Here is a 24,967-nt window from a genome sequence, read left to right on the forward strand (position 1 = left end):
AACAGCAGGCAGCTACTATCACCCTTAGGCTGGAGGGACAAATAAAGGAGGCAGCGTTTCTGGAGCCTGGGACTGGAGTTATATAATGGAAACTCTTAACTATTAGAGAGCTTGTGCAGTAGAAGCTGCATTATCTACCTTGGAAGAAATCCACAATGAACCAGATTGTAACATTTATAGGATTCACTTTAAATACAAGTCCCTGATCCTTGGGTAGGACTTGCCGATGCTTTCTGAGCACATGCTGTGGTAGGCGAGAGTCTCATGCATGCTCACATACATCCTCAGTTCCTTTCACCCATACAGACTTAAGCCACAGAGTTTCTTCCATGCATACCTGGGAGAGTGGTCATGGTCAAGTGGAACAGTCTGGGGATTATAAATTCAGCAGCTCTCGGTCTGAGTTCCAACTCGGCCCTTGCCAGCTGTGTGACCTCACTTATCCCCTTAACCTCTCTGAGTTCTAACTTCCTCATCTATAAACTGTGGAAGGTTTTCTCACCAGTCTTTCAAGGTTGATGTGAACATAAAAATGACACATGCAATTCTGGAAAAATACACTCACCTAATTCCACTGCAGGAGACTTTGTAGGTCTGAGATAGAGCCTGGGTATCAGTGATTCCTGCATTTTGTGTGGGTCATCCTGATGGCTAAAGAACCATGACACAACACACTGTGCAGCTCTAGAGACGGAGGCTGGGATTTGAGAACATCCCGTGTCTCCAGGACCTAGCCAGAGCCTGGCATAAAGAAAGTGCTAAATAAATGGTGGCGGAAAAAGCAAATGACCACTCACTTGTTCATAAGCACCTTATTAACCTTTGCTGCATTCAACTTAACTGTGGTTTGTCTCTTAATGTAACAAATGAAAGGAAAATGGATTCACAGTTGGGAGAGGGAAGGCAAGAAAATGAAAGAAGGTGCGCTTATTAAAAAAAAGCCTTCCCCGACCAATGACTATTGGCATCCAAAGATAAATAACCTAGAGCTTGCTTGGTTTCTCTGCCCCAGATTCACTTCTTCTGCACTTTGGCTAATCCCCTGTGGAGCTCACCAGAGCTTCCAACAGAGTATATGTTTATGGAAACAAGTTCTCACACTGTATCAAGTCCAGCCAGACCTCAGTCTCTTGCTAGATTTAAGCCACCCAGCCTTTCCCCACATCTGGCATTTTCCTCCTAATGCTCAGGGGCAGGCGAGAGAGCATCCCCTTTTGCTCCTTGGCTGCCAGTGAACTTCTCTCCTAACTTCCTTCCCCTTAGTCTCTTGGAGCCTTTTTACTGACTTACAATCTCCTATTTCTTGTATTATGTGAACGTGATGCCCACGGTAATAACAATAGTTAACACTTAGTGAGTGCTTACTAAATGCCTGGCACCTTTCTAAACATTTTAGCTCCTCTCACAATAAGATGGGCAGTATTATGATCTCCATTGTTCAGATGAGGAAACAGAAGCCCAGAGAGGTTAAGTAATTTGTCCAGGGTCACCCAGCTAGAAAGTCAAGGGAAAAGGACTCACACCCAGCAGTCTGGCTCCAGAGTCTGCTCCTTACCCAGACTCACTCGGGCTGCCTGGAACATGAACGTAGATCTCTGGTTGACCCTGCCTTCAACTGAGCCAACTTCTGACTGCCTTCCGTGACTTCTGACCTTTTCTTTCCCTTTTAGGAAATCTTCGGTGCTATTTTTCATTACTCTCCTATTTTCTCTGCATTCCTTTGCAATTTCATCAGCCTAAGACCACTGCAAATTTATATGATAGTATCCATTTGACACTTTTTCCCACGATTACATCTCTTCCTTTACCAATAAAGATAATAAAAACCCTTTTCCCCATAACCTCTTGCCCCTTGCTTCTTTTAAATAGCCATTTCTTCTTAGTCCAAAGAGCAGCAATTAGACCGCTCAGGAAGTTTGGTATTTAAAAGTGGAAAACTGTCAAACTCAATTCATTTCACTCTGAAAGCTCCCCGTATTGGAGGTTGTACAGCAGACTTGAGTTTGAATCTCAATTCTGCTCATTTGAGCCGGGTGACCTTGGGCAAATTACCTTTCTTCTCTGAGTTTCAGCTTCTTTATTTACAAAATATGGCAAACAATAGAAACCTTAAAGTACTGGGGTTGAGGAATAAATAAGGTGATGCAGGGAAAGCCCTCAGTATGAAGGACCAGCACACAGTAAGCCTTCAGTTAGTGGTGGCCACAACGCACGTTCCCCTGGGTCTGCAGCAGCCTTTGGGTCCGGCTTGCAGATTCCAATCACGTAGCAGAAAGTGCAGTACAAGGCAATGCATAATCCAGACTCTGGATGATATCGAAATGTCACCCAAAGAATGGATAGCATATATGCAAATGGAAAACTTTCAAGATGATAAACCTGTGCTAAGCAGTAAAAATGCAGCCACAAATCACCCGCCTTTAATTGCTCCAGTGCCAGGCAAGTGAAGGGAACCTCTAGAAAAGCGTCTTCCGGGCACGAACTAAACGGTGGCTTGTAATTGAAATGACAAAGTCAGTCTTCCTATTATGGCCCTGGCAAAGAAATTCATCCATCCAACCTAAACACACTGCAAATCGTAGTGATTTTTTTTTTCTTTTAATAAGTATAGGCTATGAAATCTGGAAAACACTTGGAGTCCTTTCTTTAAATGAAATCTTATGCATAAGCCTAACAGTAAAAGGAGAGCTGGAAGGAGTAGGGGGCAACCCGTCTTCTGGGTTCACCCTAGACCGGATGCCAGCTCGAGGACTTTGCAGAATGCCATTAAAAAGCACTGCTCTCCTCTCCCACAGTACTCCCAGAGTTATAATACAGCATACCACATATGAGATGATTTTAAGCAACAATACACAGGCATGGCATTTCATAACTTTGAATCACATTACATGAAAGGTGTCCCTTTTTTTTCAGTTTTCTTTCAACCATTGTGTTGACACCAAGTAGAAATACCTGTCTTTGCTGCTGATATATTTTAACACCTCTTTAGTTCATGCAAGACTCCTTTTGAACAAAGAAGGAAGTCCTCAGGTTGGAGCAGACAGTACGCAACAGCATCTAGTTAGAACTTAATAACACTGTTTTATTTTTATTGAAGTTATATTTATGGCAAGTGTTTAGGAAAAAGAACCAAAACTTGGAAACAAAGCAAAATGAGGATGCATGGCTTTTTAATGGAGCATTTCTGATAAGCTCATATTGCGGGAGAGAGGGGAGGTCCTCTTACTCTCTCAGGAAATGTAAATTTATTTGATCAACCATTCACAACTGATTAGAATCCAGAAATAGTACAGCCCTATAAATTTGGAGGTTAACTTGTAGAAAAAAAATGACAGAATGTGATTTTTTGTTTGTTTGTTTTTTTGCGGGTTCACTAAAGGTTCCACTGACCTGTAGAAATTTTGTCTTATATCTAAGGACAATTTTATATAAGCATCTCTTCTCCCACACACAAAAAAATCAAGAATCCTAAATACTTTTGTATTGGCTCTTTCATTGTTCAGCTTGTTCCCTAGTTAATTAAATGAAACTCTGACACATGCTCACCCTTTAATTGCATAAGATGAGATTTTTAACCATTTGAGGACTCTATGTTACATAACTGATGTTGACTACTTCAATGGCAGTGATATGAATTTATTTTTATCAAAGTTACAAATGTAGACAGTTTTAAAACATTCTCCAAGGTTTATTAAAAAAAGAAAACAAAACAACAAAATAGCAGCCCCTTTCATGTTCTCACCATAGAAACTTCCCCACTTCTTTTAAGCTGATGTAATTAGTATTTTGGTATTTATGATGGTGTTGCCAATAATATGCTTGTACTGTTCCCTTTTCAGACAAACGTTTTCCTCTTTCTGGTGTTATCTGTAAACTCTCCACCATAAAAGACGAGGATTTCACTCTCGTTCTCTATTCTGCCCCATTAGGCATCCTTTCCATTTCGCCCTCTTCCCACATAGCTATAGTGTAATTTCGATTTGATCAATATTCAGTGTTCAAAATATTTTGTAAACTATGACCAATTCCCACTTCTTGTACAACTTTTCATTCCTCAAAAGGAAAAAAAAAAGCAATTTGGGGGGTAAAAATGAGATACTCCTTTCAGTTCTTTGAATGACTTTTTTGATACTATCTTTTTCCTGACTTGTGATTGCCTCTTCCTCTAGTTTTCAAAATTCTCTCCACTTATTTCTAGAAGTTTGCTTTGCTTCACAGATCTGCTTCCTCCAAGTCACTCGCCTTCTGTTGGCCTGTTTTGCACTCTCTCTTTCTTGCTAGAATTCTCCCTTCCTTGTGTTGACCAGTCTTACATCTCCGAGCCTCAGTTTCTTCATCTGTATACAGGCATAATGGCACCCATGGTATCAGAATTATATTGAGAATCTAATGATTCTCTGTAGCTATTTCCAATACTGATTGCTAATATTTTTTCTAAGCTTTTGCTGCAAGTTATGCACTTATTACCTTAAGGAATTCTGCAAGCCCTTATGTGAAATAAGGGAACCACTTCTATGATCCCAGGTTTACAGACGAGGAAACTGAGGTTCTGGCTGTGGTCACACACTGTGTAAAGGCTGATCCAAGTTCCAACCCAGGCTTGTCTGACTCCAGAGTCCAGGCTTGTAACTGTCACTGCCTCCATCTTTTAGGATCACAGAAATGAATGGATGTGGCAGCATTTTGCAGATGATAAATCATTCTGCAAATGTGTCCAAAGTAAACAATAAGGCAAACATTTGTGGGCACAGCTGTTTAGAGCATATTGTACTGCTTATAATATTCCAATGCAGCAAGCAAGATGAATGATCCCACATCAGGGATGCTACTGTATAAACGATGGTTTATCCACACAGTGGATTAGGAGAGCATAGCTGTATTTTGATTTGGAAAGATACTCTTAATATATCAGTAAAAAGAAACTACACTGCGCCACATATGAGACAAGCCCATTTATATTTTTGAAAAACATTTTGTTATGTCCAAAAGATCTGGAAAAATGAATGGCAAACCATTAAGAGTGATACCCTTGAGCAGGGGGAAGAGGGAGAGGCATGAGGGTAAGGGGATAATTTTACTTGCTATGGTTTGTTGGCTATTTTTGCAATAATAGTGTATGATAATAAAGGAAATAGAATTACTACCCAACTGGAACAAAATGAAAGTCAGTCTACACATCCAAGAAATTATAATCACAAAGGGCTGAGTGGATATATACCAGGGGCTGCAGTGTGCTGCAGGCAGCCCTGTGTTCATAGGGGAGGGCTCTCCCCACCCCAGACAGCTCCCACCCCACATCCTGGGGTGGCCACGGAGCCTCGGTGCTCACACGCTGGAGTGCTGCTGTCAACGTTACTCAGCAGACAGAGAAGCACTACAAAAATCACACAGGTTAACAATTTTGTAAAAGACACAACTGTGAAATATTTTATTCCATTTATCAGAAGCTTTTAACTTCCATTTCATGGCAGGTGAAAAAAAATTTACTTAAGGCAACTGATAAAATAACAAAACCATCACCTCCAACCAAAAAAAAAAATCCCACTGTGCTTAAAGGGAAATGTTTTCATTCAGATCCTGTAAGTTGCTTTGTGAGGGCTTTTATTAAAATGTACTGGAACCTCTAATCTGTAGATTAGGGCAGAAAAAACAGAACCTCCCAAGGGCTGTGAGTCCAACACCTTAATGCTGATGAATGGAGCCTGGGTGGAGCCATTTATGAAGATGTATCCTGGGGATGCTCTACTTTTGTGTTTTGTTCTTCAAAACAGGAAGAATCTATGGGAATTGTGTAAGGAGAAATGGATAAAGAACACAAATAGCATTGGCTGAATTCCTACTATGTGCCAGGCAATGGGCTGTGTGCTCTGTATTTATTATCTCACTGCATCTCGACAAAAACCCGGAGGATAAGAACCACCCTATTTTAAGATAAGACTCATTCTAATCTAATTATTATGACTATTCAATATATATTGAGCACTTAATATATGCCAGATACTACAAGAAGTTCTTTACATGAACAGCTCATCTAAGTCCAGAAAAATCTTACCACTCGACGACACTGGTTTCCCCCAGATTACAGATAAGGAAATTCAGGGGTTTATGTAACTTATCCAAAGTCCCAGAATTGTAAGTGATGCAGCTGGATTTGAATCCATGTCTTCTTGGTTGCGAAACTCCTGAGTTGTGTACACGGCTATTTACAGCGATTTTGTATTGTTTATAATATCCAAATGTAACAAGCAAGATAAATTTGCAAATGGTCCTTCAGCAATGGGCTCCTTTAAGGTTTCACTATAAAAATGGAGTCTGTGAGCTATTCATAGTACTTTTTAAAAATTAACCGAAATTGTATACTAACTTATGTTCAATGTTGTTACACTGGCTCATTTCAATATCAAGATTCCTTGTTTTAACAAGAATAAAATAAACTCCAGGAAGAAACCCTGATTAACTCTGCTGGTCAGAAAATTCTGAAGATGCTTGTATATTAATCTTTTTTTTTAATTAACCTTTTTAAAAAATGAACAAATAAATTACCTAATGTTTAATACACACTGCTTGTTCAGGAGAGAATATGTTTTAAAATATACAGCCATAAGAATATGATAAGAAACGGTTAAAAAAAAACCTGGTGGTGAAAAAATCTGCTACTATTCATCCAGAAAGCCATTCAAATATAGTTCCTTCTCTCTATGCCTTGATTACCCAATGAGCCTCCTCCCTCCCTCCATTTCTGCCCTCCTCTCTTTCTCTCCCTCCACTGGCAGGCTAGCATTTCTCCTCTGTTTCCTTCTGCTTTATGCCTCCGTTTTGTCACCAGTCTTCATCCATAATCCTGGGATGGCTTCAGCCACGGGCAGAGAAGGCTCCTGTACAAATCTGCATGACTCTCCACCACCCCCAATGATTTCCCAAACGTGCCTTCAACTATCTGTTACAGGTATTTAAAGTTTCACAGACAGAATGCCATTCTTTGGCTTACGGCAAATTCTTTCCTGTCCAAATGTAGCCCTGAATGAGAGCATTAAAATACTAGGCTATAAGCTCCTACCTGACCCCCTTTCATGGCTGAACTCATAGACTGTGAATCATCTCTGAGACCGTTGAGGACAGAATTACTGTGTCATTACTTCCAGTTCAACACCTAGCACAAATACCTGACACACAATAAGTAATCACCATGTTTTTATTAAGGGGATGAGGATTTCACTTAATTAATTAGGAAAGCTAACACTGGTGTCAGATAAGTGCTGTAGAGAGTAAGGAGAGAGTCTTAGATAAAGGGACAGAATCAGAATGTAGGCTCCGGAAGCTTCTGAGCATGGACTTCCTCGACCGTATGGGCCACATGGCTTGATCCCACACAAATGACTGAGGGATTCTTACACAAGGGGAGAGAAGAATCAAAATACATACACAATTTTGTACCCTCCTTTGCACAGAGAAAATATCTCGAATACAGATATCAGACAGTTCATTTAGTGATGGTTGATCTACTTTCCTCCGCAGGGTCTCCCCAAATCAAAACCATCCTCTTTAAAACATTTTCTTTTAATGGACTCTCTCCCCACAAATCCCTCCCCAGTCAGGTAGGCACAAAACTGAACCCAGAGAGAGGTCTCATGAAACATCCGAGGATCCTGCGTCTCAGCCAGAATTCAGAGCCCGTGCTCACCGAACAAACTTAGAGATCGATTATACCAGAAATGTGAGAGAAAATTACTACCAACGGGAGGCTTTAAAATCTTACCCTTGAAGGTCTTTTGCCTTGACGGGAAAGGGTGAAGAAAGTAGGCTAATCTTAAATGCAAGAGAATTGTCCAGAAAAGAGCAGTAAATCTGAGGAATGAATGTGGGTCCTTTGATCTATGTGTGCAGTTACACAGACATCAATTTTTTTTTTTTTTTAGTTAAGATTGGATATAATTAAAACTCTGCCTGGAAACTCATCTCTGTAAAGAACAAGCAATACAAGGCAATACAGACTTTGTGCCGCTCTCCATGGTGCTGATAAAAATCACTGCCTCTTAGAACCAGAGCATCCTCCTCATCTGGAGAAGTTGGAGCTCAATCTACCTCCCCTCTCCTTCTCTCTCACTCTCTCCCCACACTGAGCTCCACAGCGTTTGTGTGTCTCTGCTTTAATGTCCATAAACTATGTGTGATTCTCTTCACTGTTTCCTAACTATAATGATGATTTCAACATGTTTTTTAAAGTTCTATCACTTACCTAATATTTACTATCATCCCCAGCCAACTCTTTTTGGAAAATTTAAGTTACATGCTCCCTCCTCTCTTGCTGTCTCTCTCTGACCAAACTATATATTTGCAACAAATTTGAAAGAAGAAAAACTAGTTTATTTTTCTGATTTATTTCAAATTTTCCAATTTGATCTACGGTTTCTGGTGGCTAAAAAAAAAAAAAAGGCCAACTATTGTCTAGTCTCTATAATATACTCAGTGCCCCCGAGTTTTGGTCATGGCTCAGATCCTTCCCTGACCAGCTGCAAGCAAGAAGTCTTACTTTTGAACATTCAGTCCCCTTTTATTCTCAGCCAGTGAGAATCCAGCATACCTGATTAGTATAATCAATTCATCTTGAACCAAATGAATATGTTTATTCCTGGAAGTGCATTACTTTTCTTTCTGATAAAGTGTGTAGTATCTACAAGTAGTCTTTTGCTCCCAATGTTTCTAGTTCTGGGGTGATTTTAGCTTCCCAGAATCACAATGTCTTTGTGAGGCAGAGTTTACCTCACCTTAGCTTTGGACTGTGCATGGCTCCTTCAAGGAGTTCAGTCTTTTGGATTTGGTGCAGTTTTGTTTCTCCCAGACCTTAACCCTGCCATCCCTGGTCAGCTCATCGTTCCCACAGAGAGGAGCCAGAATACCTTTTAGAGCAGATTTTTACCTGTGTCTAAGATGCCCTCCTCTCCCTTGCCACCTGTCAATCTCCTACTCAGCAGTCAACAAACCCAGCTCAATCATCACCTCCGGGAAGCCTTTTCTGACTCAATCTCTCTAAATTCTCACTTCATCCTAGGCAGGGTTTGTTGTTCTTTTTGGGTTCCCACAAAACCTACTGTATACTTCTCAAAACTAGTGGACCACATATTTCAATTTTGAATGACCAAAGTGCACTATCTGCTTGACACAGAGTAAGCACAAAGTACATCAATGTATGTGAGAGGAATGTGTCAGTGGACAGATGGGTGGTTGGACAAATGGATGGAAGGATGAATAGATGGATGAATGGATTTGCCTAAATTTACTTTACACCTTATCAATTTAGAGTTCAATGCAAAATAATTGATGTGTTAATGTATCTATTATCAAAAAGCAAAGATGTTGGCAATTTCTTTCCTTCTTTTTCCTTATATGCACCATCTCTTCTACTTTCATATTTTAGTGTATAACCAAGAGGATGTGGTGTTGTAACTTGTCTCTCAGAATAGGTTTTGAACAGACAAATATTTAGTCTTCCAGGGGTCATTTGAAAGACTGTTAACTACTCTTCAACCTTCCCTGAATCATGTCAATCCTTGCCCCCAGATATGAAAGCATCCCTTCTGTTCCCTAAAGACTCTACTCACACACACACACACACACACACACACACACACACACACACAACTACTCCACTTTCCCCGGTGGTTACTTTCAAACCCTACTTATCAGATACCTAGGGCCTCTCCATATGGTTCTTTGAGGCATTCTGCCCTTTGCCACAGTGATGCTTGTCAAGCCAGAGGGGGACATTAAAAAAAACAGCTTTGCCTGCATTTCTACATTTCTGATCCCTTACAAAAATGTATAGGAAAAAGTATAATGTCTAACAAAATCAACTATGTCTTAATTCGTTCAGATAACATTTCTAAATAATGCAGAATAATTTAAAAAGTCATTATTTATTGAATTAACAGAACTATTACCAGAAGCAGATGTAATATATCCATAATCCAGCCCTGTAACACATCTAACTTATTCTTCTATGATGCCTTCAAAGCCCTCATATGCCTGCAAAATCTCTTGCAGCTTGCAGACAATTTATGTTCTTCTTCTTCCGGTTAACATGGCATAGAATTTTTTTATTAATATATGTGATGGCCAAGGGAAGTCTGCTTTCACTGACCTCTTGAGGAGGCGTAGGGGGATAGTTTAGATTTAGACAGACTGAATTCTGGCTCTGCTGCTCGTAGGCTCGTCAGTAATGGGGGCATGATACGAGTTTACTCACAGGATTACGATAAGAGTTTGACTTCTGCGTATAAATTCCCTGACACAGCGTTTGGCTTAGAGTGGACATTCATTTACGAGTGACTCTCAAATAACAGTAATACTTTAAAAACATGGATCTATCATGAATTAGAAAATAAAGTATTCGTGAATAATTAAGATAAAATACAAGACTGAATTCAAATAAATTCAACGTTTGGGCAAGATCCTCAGAACACTGAGAGTTTATATTCATTCACCTGAAGTTAGAGATGCTTGAGTGGAAACGCTTGAAAATAACTGAAGTCCATCATCACCCCTTCACAGATATGTTTGAGTGACCTGCCTCAGATCACACAGGCTGTCAGAACTAGAACTGGAAATAGAACTCTCATGTTCCCAAAAACCGCTGAGAGACTCTAATACCAAATATCACCTTCCCTGTCACCATTGCCTCAACCAATATGGCACGAAGAGCAGACATCATTAATTCATTAATTAATCAAATAACTTTTGAGGGATTACATCAGGGTAAGAGAGAAAGAAAGAAGAACCCTACATTGAGTATCGACATGGTAGTCATGGCTAACAAAATGTTATGGAGAGGTAAGCTGAGGCTCTGGGAGGACATATAAGTCCCCCAAGATCACACAACTTAGTTAGTGGTGAAGCCGGGACTTGAATCTGTGTGCTTCCAAAGTTCACAATCTTTCAACTAGAATTTAACTCAATGAGAATCAACAGGTATTTTCTGACTGCTCAACCTGTGCCAGGTACTATGTAAGGATGTGGCAGTGAACAAGACAGATGCATCCTTGCACCCATGAGGCTTAACAGACCCTTCAAAGGTGAACAAAATGTAACGAGCATCAGGTAAGGTGAACTACCCACAGTATCTGTAAACTATTCATGCAATGCAAACAAGTAAACGTGAGTCTCTACTCTGTCCAGAGTTAAGTTACACTATATGTTAAATATGCTCAGTCTTGCCTGGAAATTTGACCACCGTGATTCTTCTGCATTATTTCCATGGGAAAATGCATGCTGAATTCTTAACTGATGGGTAAAAAACTCTGGAAGCACAACAATACGCAAAGTTAGTACCTGCTTGTTACATGAGGTTTAAATGCAACAGCAGCAGATTTGCCTTTCTCATTCGGTTCTGCTGAGTTTAAAAAAATAAAATTAGTGTCAGCATGTATTTCTAGAAAGCAGACTAATTGGAGACGGGAGGGTCAATCAAGCCACAAAGATTAATTATTAAGTATCTGCTCAGAATTTGGCACTATGCCTGGGCAGTGTAGAAATATAAGACAAGATGTAAGGCTGGGCCAGTCCTATCCATGCAGAGTCTGCACACCAGATACAGGACACCCACACAAGAAACACTTCCAGTAAATGGTAGTCTATGTCAAAATTCTGGGAGCCTGGCGTGAATATATGTCCTCGAAATGTGCTGGGTTACAGAGGGATGGGGTCAGAAATAACAGGAATTAAGCCAGGATTTAAAATAGCTCTGATTTGGATATTCAGAGAGAGTTCCTGGCAACAGTGGAAGGAGTGTTAACTAAGGAGAAAGGCACAGGACAAGTGTGCTCCAGAAAATGAACAGATGATTGAGGCCAAGGGCTGGAACTGGGGAGTACTGCGAAATAGGTCTCAGAGGTAAGTGAGGGAGCATTTTGTCTTAAACACCTTTGCTCCCCACCTTCATGCCTAAAAATGTGCCTGACAAACAGTAGGTGCTTAGTCAATGTTTCGTGCTGTGGGAAGACATCACCTTCATGGAAAAGAAAAACAACCAAAAAAGTGCTAGCACAGCTTCAGTCTATGCCAGACAGTCCTGATATGACAAGAGCAAGCATGACATTGTGCCTAGTAAGTGCTAAGGTCTGTGATGAGACAGCTGCTGTCAGCATCCCACAGGGAAAGTGATGGCAATAGGGCAAAGAGAATCGGGGGTGATTCCTTAATGGAAGGAGAACTGGGTTGGGCCCAACGGGAAGGCAAGGTTCGGCTCTCAGGAGTCACAGTGGAGACACCAGGGCTGAGACAGAAACAGAAATGCGGGAATGCAGACACTCAGGAAACAACAGGAAGTGGTGGCACTGTGGCTTTTAGTGAATAATTTGGCAAGTCAAACTGAGCACATCTCTGGGCTAGATTCAGGCTGTGGACCACCAATGAGAGCCCCTTAGGATGAGAAGGAAGAAAAAGGATGCTTTTCAGGTGGAGGAAACAGGTAAACGACAAAGAAAGGGCAAGGAGCAGGAAAGCTTAGTGGGACAGTAAGCATTGACAGAGGCAGGTCTCCCCAGAACCCAGAATGCCGCTCAAAGCAATAGGAAATGGAGAGAAAAGCTAAGTTGAGTTTGCATCCCAGGTAGAAGGAAAGACGATGGAGAGTGAAAGGTAACTTCAGCGTGCTATGTTGCTTGGAGAAACTGTGCTGGAATTAAACATTTTCTTTTCTAATCTGGGCTGCTAAATCAATTGTGTTTATCTTTAAGACTAATGTTATCCAAAATCACCCTGAGAAAATGTCCATTCTAGAACTCTTGGGTGGTTTTCTGGAACCTTCCCTGGTGTACTCCCGGGTTGCAGCCCCCAGATTGCCTGTGACAGCTGGAGCACTACAGACAGAGCCGTGGATTAAAAGCATCTTCAAAAACTGAGCATTTCTTTCCTCACTTAACACATTTCACTTAAGGATTTACATCTACACCAGCTGAGCAAGTCAAAGTTATGGTTCCCTCAGTAAATGTAGCCTGTATCAAACCTAGCTGCATTTTTCTGCTGCTGAGTGAGGTTTTAACTCATGCGTCCCAACTGTGAATGGGAGATTTAATTCAAACACTATGCAAGAAATGCTGTTTTGGAAAACACGTGGCCAGCCCAGTGACGGTTTAGTGTAAACGGGTATTTCTTTCAACTCGTGTTTTTATTCAAGGGCTCCCCACAGACAGAAATCTTCTACTGCATCCTCCACAGTCTTGTGGGGTGAGCAGAAATTACCTCCTTCACTCTCGCAGGCTGCTACGCTTGCCCATTTCATGGGTCAGAGCCCAGCTCTGGCAATGCAGGTGGCCAGCGTTGATTAAAAGACTACACAGGACTATTGAAGGAGCCAGGACTGAGGTGAGAGAGTAAGGTGATCAAGGCACCTGCCCAGAGGGCAAAATTCCAGGGTGTCAAAAAACTCACTAAGACAAATCAAATTTAATGCCATATTTGAGAAAAATAAAAATTAATACAAAAAATCCATGATGAACGAAATCTCAAAATGTTGATTTTTTAAAAATAACATTGCATTGAGACATTGTTTCTTTCTTGATTACTGAAGCTTCGGTGCCCACTTACCCTCTGCCCCCACCCCTAGGCAAACGCTTCACTTGCCTAACCCTTGTCCTGGCTCTGGAAGGCAGTCGGGAGGGAGAGCTGAGAGGATGTAGTAGATTGACTGCAGGCAAACTCCTTTGAACTTTGCTCATGGCAGATAGAGGAATACTGAGGAACACCTTGAGAAGTATTTCTCGTTGGTGCTGGTGGAACAGAATGTGTTGGATTAGTCATTGTACTAGGGGGAGTGCTAGTCAACCGTCAACAAAAACTGTCTTCTAATTTTCCAGGTGGATCCCCTGAGAAGAAACAACCCAAAGACCAGCCAGTAAGTTGTGCCAAACCACCCACTTGCCACGCCTGCCAAGAAGAGATCAGGTGACGTTCAAGTCTCAAACACTGGCCTGGGGATTACCGCATGGACAGGACTGTCAAATAGCCCGAGGGAATGCTGCAGCCTGCGAGGTGAGGTCTTCATGACCAGGACGGGCAGGGACTCTCCTCCACATTTCCAGTCCCCAGAGTCTAGTCCTGGGTGAGCGCACGCTGATGTTGGCTTAGTCAAGTAATGACTCAATTGCTCATTTAGTGGGCGGTTACATCCACCTCTGGACAGTTAACAGGGTGGAATCTTCTAGTAAGGCTGATCATTTGTCTGTGGATTTTGTTGTTTTGACTGAAAAAGCAGAGAAAAAAAAAAAACCTTTTCTATCAGCAGCCCTTCACACTGGAACAGGTGTAATTTGGGGAACCGCTCATCCTCAAAAGGTACTCTTTGGAAGTGAGAAATTATTCCTGAAATACTTCAAAAATTAGCTTAATCTTTTTTTTAAATTTTGAAATAATGTTAGACCTGCAGAAAAGTTTCAAAAATAGTACAGGAAATTCCTACGTGCGCTTCATCCAGCTTCCCTTGATGTTAACATCTTAATGCTAGCCTAACCAAAGCACAATTACCAAACCAGGACGTCTGCACTGGTATAATACTGGTAACTAAATGGCAGACCTTATTCTAATTTTGCCATTTCTCCTTCTAGCGCCTATTTTCTGGCCCATGACCTAATTCAGTATCCCATACTGAACTCAGTTGTCATGGTTCCTAAGTCCCCTCTACTCTGTGATGGGGCCTCAGTATTTCCTCATCTTTCATGACCTTAAGTTTTGAAGAGAACTCATCTGCTGTTTTGTAGGATAACCCTCAGTTGTTGAACATTTTCTCGTTATGAGACTGAGGCTGTGCCATTCTGGCAGGATGTCCCACCAGAGCAGTGTCGGGTCCTTCTCGGTGCATCTTCTCAGGAGGCACAGGATGCTGACCCGTGTCCTTCCTGGTGATGCTCCCTTTCATCACTCGGTTAAGGTGGTACCTGTCAGATTTCCCCACTGTCAAGTTACTGCCTTCCCTGGTGTCACTGAGAAGTGGATACTTTGGGAAGACACTTTAAGACTACACATATATCCTGTTTTTTGTCATACCTTTGCCCATCACATTTAGTATATCCATTGGTGGTTCTTCCTTGTAATAATGATTACAGAGGCGTTTGTCCAATCAAAAATGAACTTTTTATAATCTTTAAATCCTATTTAAGACCCCAAATCCCAAACCTACTGATGTGAAAGGTAATAATCTCCCTGTCAAATGTGCCTTCCCCACAGCCGTGTGGAGCAGACATCCAGTTGAGGCACAGCAAATCTGTGGTACCTGAGTCACCATCCCCGCCCCTCACTGACGCAGGAATCTGGGCTGTCTTTCTCACTGGTCCACATAAGTCCTCAAAATTCTCCCCCTACTAGAAAAGAAGCCACTGCCAATCGGTAAGAACTGTCATGGGAAGTGAAACATACTTCATCTCTGCTCTCGGTTGGGTGTTTAGTTTGTCTTTAAATTGCTGCATCCCTGGGGCATCTTCTCTTGGACCAGTCTCATGAGAATCTTTAGAAGCAGCAGATCCAGGGCCACTGGGGAGAAAAGACGTGCACAGGCAGCTCCCATGGGCCTGTGGGGTTTCCTCATTTGGGGGCAATTCCTTTGAGTCCTAGGCAGTGGGATGCTGGTAAAAGTTTATCAACTGTCTCTCCAGGAAGGAAAAAATTAAAATCTGGATATATAGCGTTCGCCAGTTTTGTGGTATGAGTACTCCCTTCATGGCCAATTTCAAGCTGCTAACGTGGCATCGCTGAACACAGAGTTGGGAAGAGATGGGCAGCAGCAGAGCATTAAACAGTATTTCTACCATACGGACAAAACAGACGGAAGTTACGTCAAGCACACAGATGGGGACAAAGTACAGTAAGATAATTAGGAGGTGATACATTCTGAGTATCTATTTATTACTTTGGTTTTAGTATGGTTTATTAATTATAGATATTTATATAAAATTTTCATGATGGCTGTTATTTAACAAATACCTCACAAAATTTCTAAAAACTTAACACTTGGTTCTCATGAGCTGGTATGAGCCAGCTCCAGCACACTACCCCATACAGAGCCCCAAAGTTCTGGAACACCCCAAGGGAGCCCCTGAAACGGCAGGATGACGCTTTTCTCCAGTCCCTTCAGGAATGCTTATGAGGTCCAGATGCCCTGCAGGCGATGGCCCTGCTCCAACAGCAGCATCTGCTACTTCTTGGCGAGCCTCTCTTGATGTCCATGAGGGCTCCAAAGCACCTGCTTGCCGCCAGGGCCAGCTTGAGGGATGCTTTCAGTGCCAGCGGGGTCCCGAATCCTCCCCACGCTCAGTACCTGTCTGCCATTCTCCCAGGAGGCCCCCTGGCCCTGAACTGTTTTTAAAAGAATCATAGAGTGTTTCAGAAGGAGCCTGGAGCAGTGGGAGGCGCACAGGGGAAGGGGAATCGCGAGGGAAGAAGCAAAGCCACGTGGACTGAGTGCAGAGTACATGCCACGTACGGTGCTGCCTGTTTTTCACAGATGTCCTTGTTTACTGTGACCCTGTGACCCAGAGAAATAGCAACCCCATTTTTACCAAGGGATTACCTGACTCCCCAGGGCTCCCTAGCTAACAAGCCCCAGGAGCTAGGATGCACCCCAGCTCTGCTCACCCCTAAGCCCCAGCATCTCTCGTAGGACACCTGGGGATTTCTATGTGTTTGAGGGATGATTACATGAATGCAGCCTCACCTCAAAGCTTGCACGCTTACCTCCACCAGGGAAACAATGCTGGTAAAGTGCTCTTCAGTGTGTAGAGTGTAAATGAAGTGATGGAAGGAAAGCACTGTGGTGTGTGAAAGGAGCGAGACGGGGTGACTTGCTCCAGGCTCTGCCTTTTACTAACTCTCTGATCTTAATTAGGAACGTCACCAAGCCTCTCTCTGAGGCTCGCTTCCTCACCAGGAAAATGGGGATAATAAAACTAATCTTGCCATGTGGCGGCCAGCAACAAACAGTTGTGAGGTATGAGAAAGCACTTTGCAGGCAAAAAGGTGCCAGGAAAGAAAGTACCGTAGGCCGCTGTCCATGACATCGTAAGGTTATTGCGTTGGCCTAGGAAGGATGCATGGACGCAGAGGAAGAGCAAGGGGTAAAAAGAAAATGGCTTTGGACACAGCAGAAGGTACAGGATTCTTATCTATTTCAACGTTAAGTTTGGGGCTCAATGAGCTGCTCTCTGTTTGGAATGCACCACAGACAAATGGATTTCAGCAAGCCTTGTCTCCCTGCCTTCTATTTGAAATACAAGGCAGCAGATAGGATAGAAGAAAATCCTGCTGCCTTTGCAGAGTGGTGTTGATCCCGGGAACTAAATGGTGATGCAAAGAGGCAGCGTCAGCCTCCCTTCAAGCCTGCATCAGGCAGGCTGCCCGAGATTCTCCAGAGATTCTCAAGAGAGCCCAGAACTCAGGGCGGCCAAGGGTGGGGGACGCACTTCACAGGAAGACACCAAGCACAGACCAGCAGGGCTGCTTCCTTCACTCAGGGCAGGGCAGGGGCAGTGCTGGACCAGGAACACCCTCCAGGCAAAGTACTCCCTGTGCACACCTCAGTCCCTTCCCCACCCCGGGGACCCGAACAGAACTGAGGATGCCAATGCCCTCCTGCAGTCAGTGTCTAATCCTCTGTTAGGAAGGAACAGAGGTGTGTGCGCATGTGTATTCATGTTAAAAAATACATGCACCCAAGCTCACACATGCGTATTCAACACAACAGCAGGTGGGAGAGGTAGGGATAAAGGTAAGGAACACACACGCACACACACACACACACACACGAAACAAGACAGCGCCTTGCACAGACCAATGAGGATAACATGTTCCAAAACGAGTGTGATTAGTTTAATCCCTGCACTTGACATCAAAGGAAGGTAAGAGCATGGAGCACACCCTCCTAGCACTCAGAGCAGAAGATCCAAGGGGGAAACCAGGCTCTGCCATTGATTGGGATGAGTCATATTCATTCATTTGTCCATTCCAGCAATAGATAGCTTCGTGAGCCAGGCATTGTGCAGGGCGGGCAATGGGGAAGGGAGAGCTACAGAGCAGGGTACTCCCGATTACACCGGCAGGGGGATGATAACCCAGATGCTACGACAGAGCAGGCTCACAAGAGAAGGGTGTGGAGGAGGGTTATGTTAGAGCAGGCGGATAGCTAGATATGAGCAGAGAAAGGGGGACACAGATCAAATGGCAGGAACTGGGCAGAAAGGAGGGGCACAGGCCAAATGCAGGAAACTACACATGATTTAAGCACCAGGGGTCCCTGGGCAGAGAAAGAAAAGCAGGAACTTTTGGGCTGATAAGGGATCATGCTTTTTGGGGTGACAAGTGGCCTGGAGAAGAACAAAGAAAGGTGAGAAAAGGTAGGAATTTCCAGTGTCCAAATGTAACCTTTTGCTCATTATGCCCTCATTTCAATAAAATTAGCCTTGCAGATCAGAAGTACCCATCATGCACCGATGCCATGACACTCCCAATCCAGACTAAATAAGGACAAAAATCTCTCCTCCCTTTGGGAAGGTGGAGTTGGGATGATAATCAGGGAATACGACCCCAAACCCTTCCCTCCCCAGTGAATATTCCGCCCATTCATTTTTACACCCTATGTAGCTACCTTGCCAAAGAAACTCAGGGCAGCCGCTCACCTGAGCCTGCCTGCTCTTCCCTTGAGAGTGTACTAGCCATCCTTTAATAAATCCTCACTTTACTTTTTTTAACCACTACGTCTTGTCTCTGAATTCTTTCTGGGGCGGGACAAGAACCTGGAATACCGGTTGCATCTATCAGCAAGTCAGAGAAGGCTTCCTGCGTAGAGTGACGTTTCATCTGACTTCTGAACATGAGGTCCGATTTAGCTAGGCAAAGAGTGGAGGCCGTGCATTCTGACTCCGCAAACAGCATACACAGCAGCCCAGAACAGAGACAGAGGGCTGTGCATTTGAGGGGCTGAAGGAATTTTAATGGAGCAGGAGATTGGAGTGTAAGTGGAACTGGCAAGAGGCAAGGCTGCAAGTGTAGGCTCTGTGAAGCTGAGGGAGTGAGGCTTGCTCTCTGAGCCTCTGTGCTCAAGTTCCTGGCAGGAGACACACACAGGGAAGTGCAACAACGCACCTAGTGCTGTGGTATCAGCCTGAACACACAGTTATGAAAACACACAGAAGGAAGTCCTTAAACCTGCCTCGAGGTGGAGGGGAGAGGAGGAGGACACGGAAGTGAGAAGATTTCAAAAAGGAAATATTATCTGAGCTGAACCTAAAAGGAATTTAGGATTTTACTTGCATAAAAAAGAACAGGAATTGGGAAAGACATTCCAAGCAAGAGAAAAAACTTGAGCAAAGCCCTTTCTACCAGTGTCTTAGCTGATGAATAAAAATGTCAGAAACCCCAAACCAATTGTGACTACTGCAACCGAAAGATACTGTAAACTGCAAAGCGTATCAGTGAACAAAGAACGCTGAAGCCATCAAGGCATCAGCAGCTGTCACCACCCCCTAGTGAGGACAGGCCTGCAGCCCGGCCTCTGCAGCCACTCACAGTGGTGCCCTCTGAGGGGACTCAGAATAAGAAAGGACAGGACACTGGCCCTAGATAGCTAGGTGCTTGTCAAAGGAATGAATTCAATGAGCCCAGATGCTTGCTCCCTCCCATACATAGAAAAGCGCTAAATTCTTTAACTTGAGATGTCTGGCTTTCTTTAGTTAATAAATAGTCTTTTAATGTCCTGACTACCAGGTCTTTGTTGTAAAGCTCCTGTATCTCCTAGCTCATCCCCTGCCTCTTCGGAGCAGTCCCTTAGAGCCATCTGAGAGGCTGTCATCACGGCTCGAGTCTTCCCGCCAAATAAAACTTAACTCTCAACTTTTAGGCTGTGCATTTATTTCAGCCTCGGAAAAACCCAAGTTTAGACAGTGGGCTCAAAGGGTCTTTTTTTTTTTTAGCTGATCCTGTGCATTCTCTGTGTTCTACAACCAACACCCTCTCCTCTTCAGAATTAAGAGTCAGCTTTCCCCACTTTGTGACTGCTTAGCAGGGTACAGAACAATGACTCTCCTGTCTGTCAGAGGAATGAAACATAAAAAAGAAAAGCCTATTTCAAAGAGAGGGAAAGCCAACTCCCCCTGGGTCTGGCACAAAATTAAATTTTATGAGTTACTCAGCAGCCGGCAAGGCACAGAAGGAAGCCAGTGTGAAACCGCCTTTCAAAGTAACCTAAGTTGACAAAACTTGCTCGGTGACAGTGACGGGGAGAAAAGGAGTTAACAGAGGCAGAAGTCAGACCTTGCATCCTTCTCCTGAGCCTGTCCCTTCCATAGGGTAAGTGCACCTCAAGGAAGCTGGGTGAGGGAATTTAACACTGTCATGACAAAATATCAACACCCAGGCATAGAAGGACATCCCCTCCTGAGTCATCTGCCACCCAAGGTTACAAAGAATAAGGTAATAACAGGAAAGCATAGCTTCCTCATGCCAGGCCTGCTGTGCTGGGTTGTAATCACCCAAACAATGATGATCTATTGAAGACAAGCATTCTTTCCCATCCCCCAAACACACAACGCCCCCTCAAAGGAAGGGTGGCATCCTGCACCATAATGGCTAAATTTCCACTCCTGGTTCTGCGTCTTGGCGATGGTTCAGGCAGGTAGGTATGGTCCATGCTTAGGCTGGGGGTGGGACGAATGGACTATTTCATGGTGCCAAGAAAGAGCCAGTCAAAGAAAAATGGATGCCTATGTTGTTATCAACGGAGAGGATCCAAACCACCAGAGAAAACTCCAGGCCATTTACTCTGAGAGCCTTTTTTAAAAAATTTTTCTTTCAAATTTCCAGTTTTGAGAAGTTGGTGCCTGAAGACACCAACAGCACATCTGATGGCTTGGATTTTCAAAGTCAGATCTTTGCACAGGCCATGTCCCCGCTACCACATAAAAACGAATTTAGGAGTAAAAATGAGTGTGCTCGAACATTTCGCCATTTTACGGTTTATTAAATGCCACATTGGAAGATGCCAGGTTTTATAGACTGGAAAGGGCTCTTCAATTAAGAAGGTAAAGAACTGAAGATGAGCCCAACTGTTCTTCCATTTCTAGTGAATACTGAAGATGGAAAAAAAAAATTAGGTCACATTAGAGTGGTGGTTCTTAAAGTGTTGTCCCTGGACCAGCAGCATCCACATCACCTGGGAACTTATTAGAAAAATAAATGATCGGGCCTCTTTCTCCAAATGCAATGATGGGAAACCTGTTTTAATGGTTCCTCCAGGTCACTGGGATGCCTGCTCAAGTTGAAGACCTTCGCACGAGAGCTGGGGTCCTCCACCCTGGCTGCCTGTTGTCATCCCCGGATGAACACGCTGTTGTGATGCCCTCGGCAACCCCAGGCCAATTCAATCAGAACAACCAGGACTGGAGTCTAGGCACAGCTGCTTTTAACAAGGCTCCTCGGTGGTGTAACGTGCAGCCAGAGTTAAGAGTCACCATGTACTAGAATAAGAGGGATTTAGGTTAGATACTTTGAGACTCCTGATTTTTAGTTTAACTCAAAGTAATAATGGTCACTAATGTATCATCTTCATCAGAGAAAAAGCTTTTGAGAAGAGGAGAGCTTCCCATCTTCATAAGCTAGAAAGGACAGATGCAAAGCTCACCAAAAGCACTGGAACATTGTACCAAACCCAATGGTGGTAACAGTATTTAACAACTCATCAGCAAAGACAGTTGCTCATCCTGAAAACGGGGTGGGCTAGTCCCCACATTCCAAAGTCATTATAAAAGCAATGCACTCAGAGGCAGTCAAGAGTGACACCACACCTCCCACATGCCTCAAGTCCCGATGCCACGATCCCCCGAGGGGAGCTCAGAGCCTCCCACTCACTTCTTGGCTTTGGAGACTCAAGTCCTTAGGGTGTATGATAGAGCAGCCTTTTTCCACCAGTGTCTGGTGTTACCCAATGTGCAAAATGGTAACAACCTGTCAGGACAGAACTCCAGGGGGCCCACTCCCATGGGATGGGCAGAGTCTCAGCATCGCTGCTTAACAGATGAGCTGTGAAGAGGGGCCATCCTTCTAACCAAATTACGAAGTTGGCAGAGCATATTACGTGTGTGCCTCAAACTGGGGTCCACTAGCACAGTTCCAAGGAGCCAGGGTTTTTTTTCCCCCCATACGAAAAGAGACCTGAGCATTACTAAAGTGAAGGAAGCATTGTACATTCTTCTCAACAGGAAGAGACAACATTCTTGGGGCTGTTTCTGGAGAAATGATGGGCCAACCATCATGCTTTTAAACTATAAGTGAGAGTAAGATCAAACTCTCCCTTAAATTTTTTTTCAAAGATCAAATAGCAAAAGCTGGAACAAGTTCCAACAGCTGGCTACTGAATATGTTTATGAAAACATTACCATCATCATGGCATCCTCACAGAGTGAACTGTAAGCACCCAAGCTCTGACGCATTACACTCCCTCTCCCCCCAAAAAGGACGAGCATAGAAAAAATGAGAAGGAGAAGACCATGCTTCTGTATCCCAAGTGCCTATGATTATGCAGACATTGGAGTCTGACCACCCTGAGTTTGAATTTTGACCCTGCCGTTTATTGGCTGTCTGGCCTTGAACTTTGTCTTTGAATTCCAGGTTTCCATCTATAAAATGGGAATAATAATGGGACTTATTGTTAGCACTGATCAGGGTGAGCAGAGAGATGACCGGGATTGCATTTAGCACAGTGACTAAAAAACAGCAAATGAAGAAACAGTTGTGATTATTAATTATTCACTCTTGAACACCCAGCTGAAGCTCCACCTCCCTTGAGAAAGCTCCCTTGACAACAGTGCTTACACACACACATGATCTTTGCAGCTCCAGTATGCATCTAGATTTTACTCATTCTATTATATTGCAACTGCTTATTTATACGTCTATAAGCATTTTCTTAAGGAAAAATACATGCCTCTGTGTCCCCAATGCCTGGCACAAACATGGCACATCATATGTACAAATGAATGAATGAATGAATGAAGCAAGCTAGCTATGCATTCACCTAGAAATGAGATAAGAAAAAGCTTAATTAGGATGGTAAGTGTGGAAAGGAAAAGACAGAAGAGAGACAAACAAGGAAATTGATAATAATGGTTGACTCTGGGATATGAGTAGGAAGAAAATATTGTTTTTGCAGAGTTTTCTAATAAAGTCAATCATAGATACAGTTCATCCAGGAAGCCCTTCTCTGAGGATTTGCTAGGGAGGAGAGTTGGGGTAGAGAGAATGGTCACACAAATACTTAGAAAAGGTTTACTGGTTGTTGGGTCTACCCAGTCCTCTGAAACCAGCCCATCCAGGGGAAGATACTCCTGGACATTACTCAAGGACAAGGTCAGGTTGCAAAGGAACCTGAGTCAAATCAAGAACCCTCATTTCTGTCTTCCAAGTCATAAGAACTCTAGGCCAGTGTATTATAACTGTCTCTCAGTCTTTACCGTTGTCACTATTCCATCTCCCTCATTGTCTTCGGCAGACTCTGTCCCTTGGAAGCCCTCCACTTACTCCCACTGAGATTTTCCTTTTGGTCTCATCCCTGCCTAATCTCTGAATGATGTCTACCAATATACATTGGCTTCACTGCCACAGCCATCTCCCTAACACCATCTCACTCCTCACCCTTTCTCTAGAGTCTAGCCCGGAGCAATCTGCTCATCCAGAGTCTTAACCATTTCCACCATCACTGGAGAAACAAAACCAAGGAAAATCAGCCAAGAAAGCAGATAATTGGGTCTTCTCGGCTATGCAAGTAAAAAGTTTGCAATATGTCCATACCTACACCCTGAGAAGGCCTGTCCAACAAGAAATATGGTGACAAAATGCTACATGCTTAACTCCAATCCCGAAACCATCTTTCACAGCCAGGGGGGTTAGTCCCTGGAAAAGCTGGCCCGCTGAGAAAGCCTCTGCCTTTTATCTTTAGACTTCAACTGCTATTCATCAGCATCAATATTTTAGAACTTAATCAACTCAGCCCTAGTCTGAGTCCAGGACATCTACATCATCGTGAGGACTCACCGCATCCTGACAGCTGAGGACCTCCAAGATGCTGTTCAGTAATTCGACACAGTACTTCTTCTCCTGGACCTGGTGTTGCATCTCATCCTTCTGCTCCAGCAGCTCCTTCAGTTCCTTGGTGATGACAGGAAGCAGAATGTCCCGGCATTCTGGAAGGAAGGCAGTTCAGAGGCATCTGAGCATTCTCATTTTTCAGTTTTTCTTTTTTAAATAATGTTTCATTAAATAAATTATTCATGAATATATTCTTCTTGTAAAAAAATGTAAATATTAAGAATTAGGTTAAGACTTCCTTAGAACATCATTGTTTACACTTCTGGTCCTTCCCCCAACTCCCACTCCCTAGATACAACCGGTTATTTTATTCTATACGTATGTATGTGTATATACATATAAAAATGTACATATGTATATATGTGTGTATATATGTATATACATGTGTGTGTGTGTATACATATCTGTGTAAAACATGTAGTATCATTTCGATTTGGCTTTTCATTTAAGTAAAACATCACACTGTGATGATAATCCTTCAAGATTTTCTTATATGTTTTACATATGTTTGTATCAGTATAAACAACATAGTGTCATTTTGGTTTTTGCCTTTTTATAAAAGGGGACTGTACTGCATATATTGTTCTGTACCTAAATTTTTTTTCACTTGCCAGTATTTTTTGGAGCCCTTTTTATCTTATTACATATAGGGATCAGCATAATTATTTGTAGCTGTTTTATAGTATTCTCTATTATGGACATATTTGTTCATTTAGTCATATTCCTATCAATGGACATTTTCCACTAGCATAAACAGTACAGAAATGAGCAACTTCCCAGTTGCATCCTTGTGCACCACGGCTTTCATTTTAAATTAATTAAAACCTTTGCAAATCAGGGTTAACTCTCT

The 24,967-nt window shown here is 42.9% G+C and overlaps 1 protein-coding gene across 1 annotated transcript in view; it reads right to left on the bottom strand.

Annotated features, from left to right (window-relative positions):
• DOCK2 (dedicator of cytokinesis 2) overlaps window positions 1-24,967 on the bottom strand; it is a 371,024-nt gene that overhangs the window by 213,435 nt on the left and 132,622 nt on the right. Inside the window, exon 26 of the mRNA XM_072947252.1 lies at window positions 24,064-24,212. Within this exon, the coding sequence (XP_072803353.1) occupies window positions 24,064-24,212 (149 nt within the window). The remainder of the gene's footprint in view (window positions 1-24,063; window positions 24,213-24,967) is intronic.

The sequence above is a fragment of the Vicugna pacos genome, chromosome 22, assembly GCF_048564905.1.
Source record: "Vicugna pacos chromosome 22, VicPac4, whole genome shotgun sequence".
In the NCBI taxonomy this organism is placed as follows: domain Eukaryota; kingdom Metazoa; phylum Chordata; class Mammalia; order Artiodactyla; family Camelidae; genus Vicugna; species Vicugna pacos.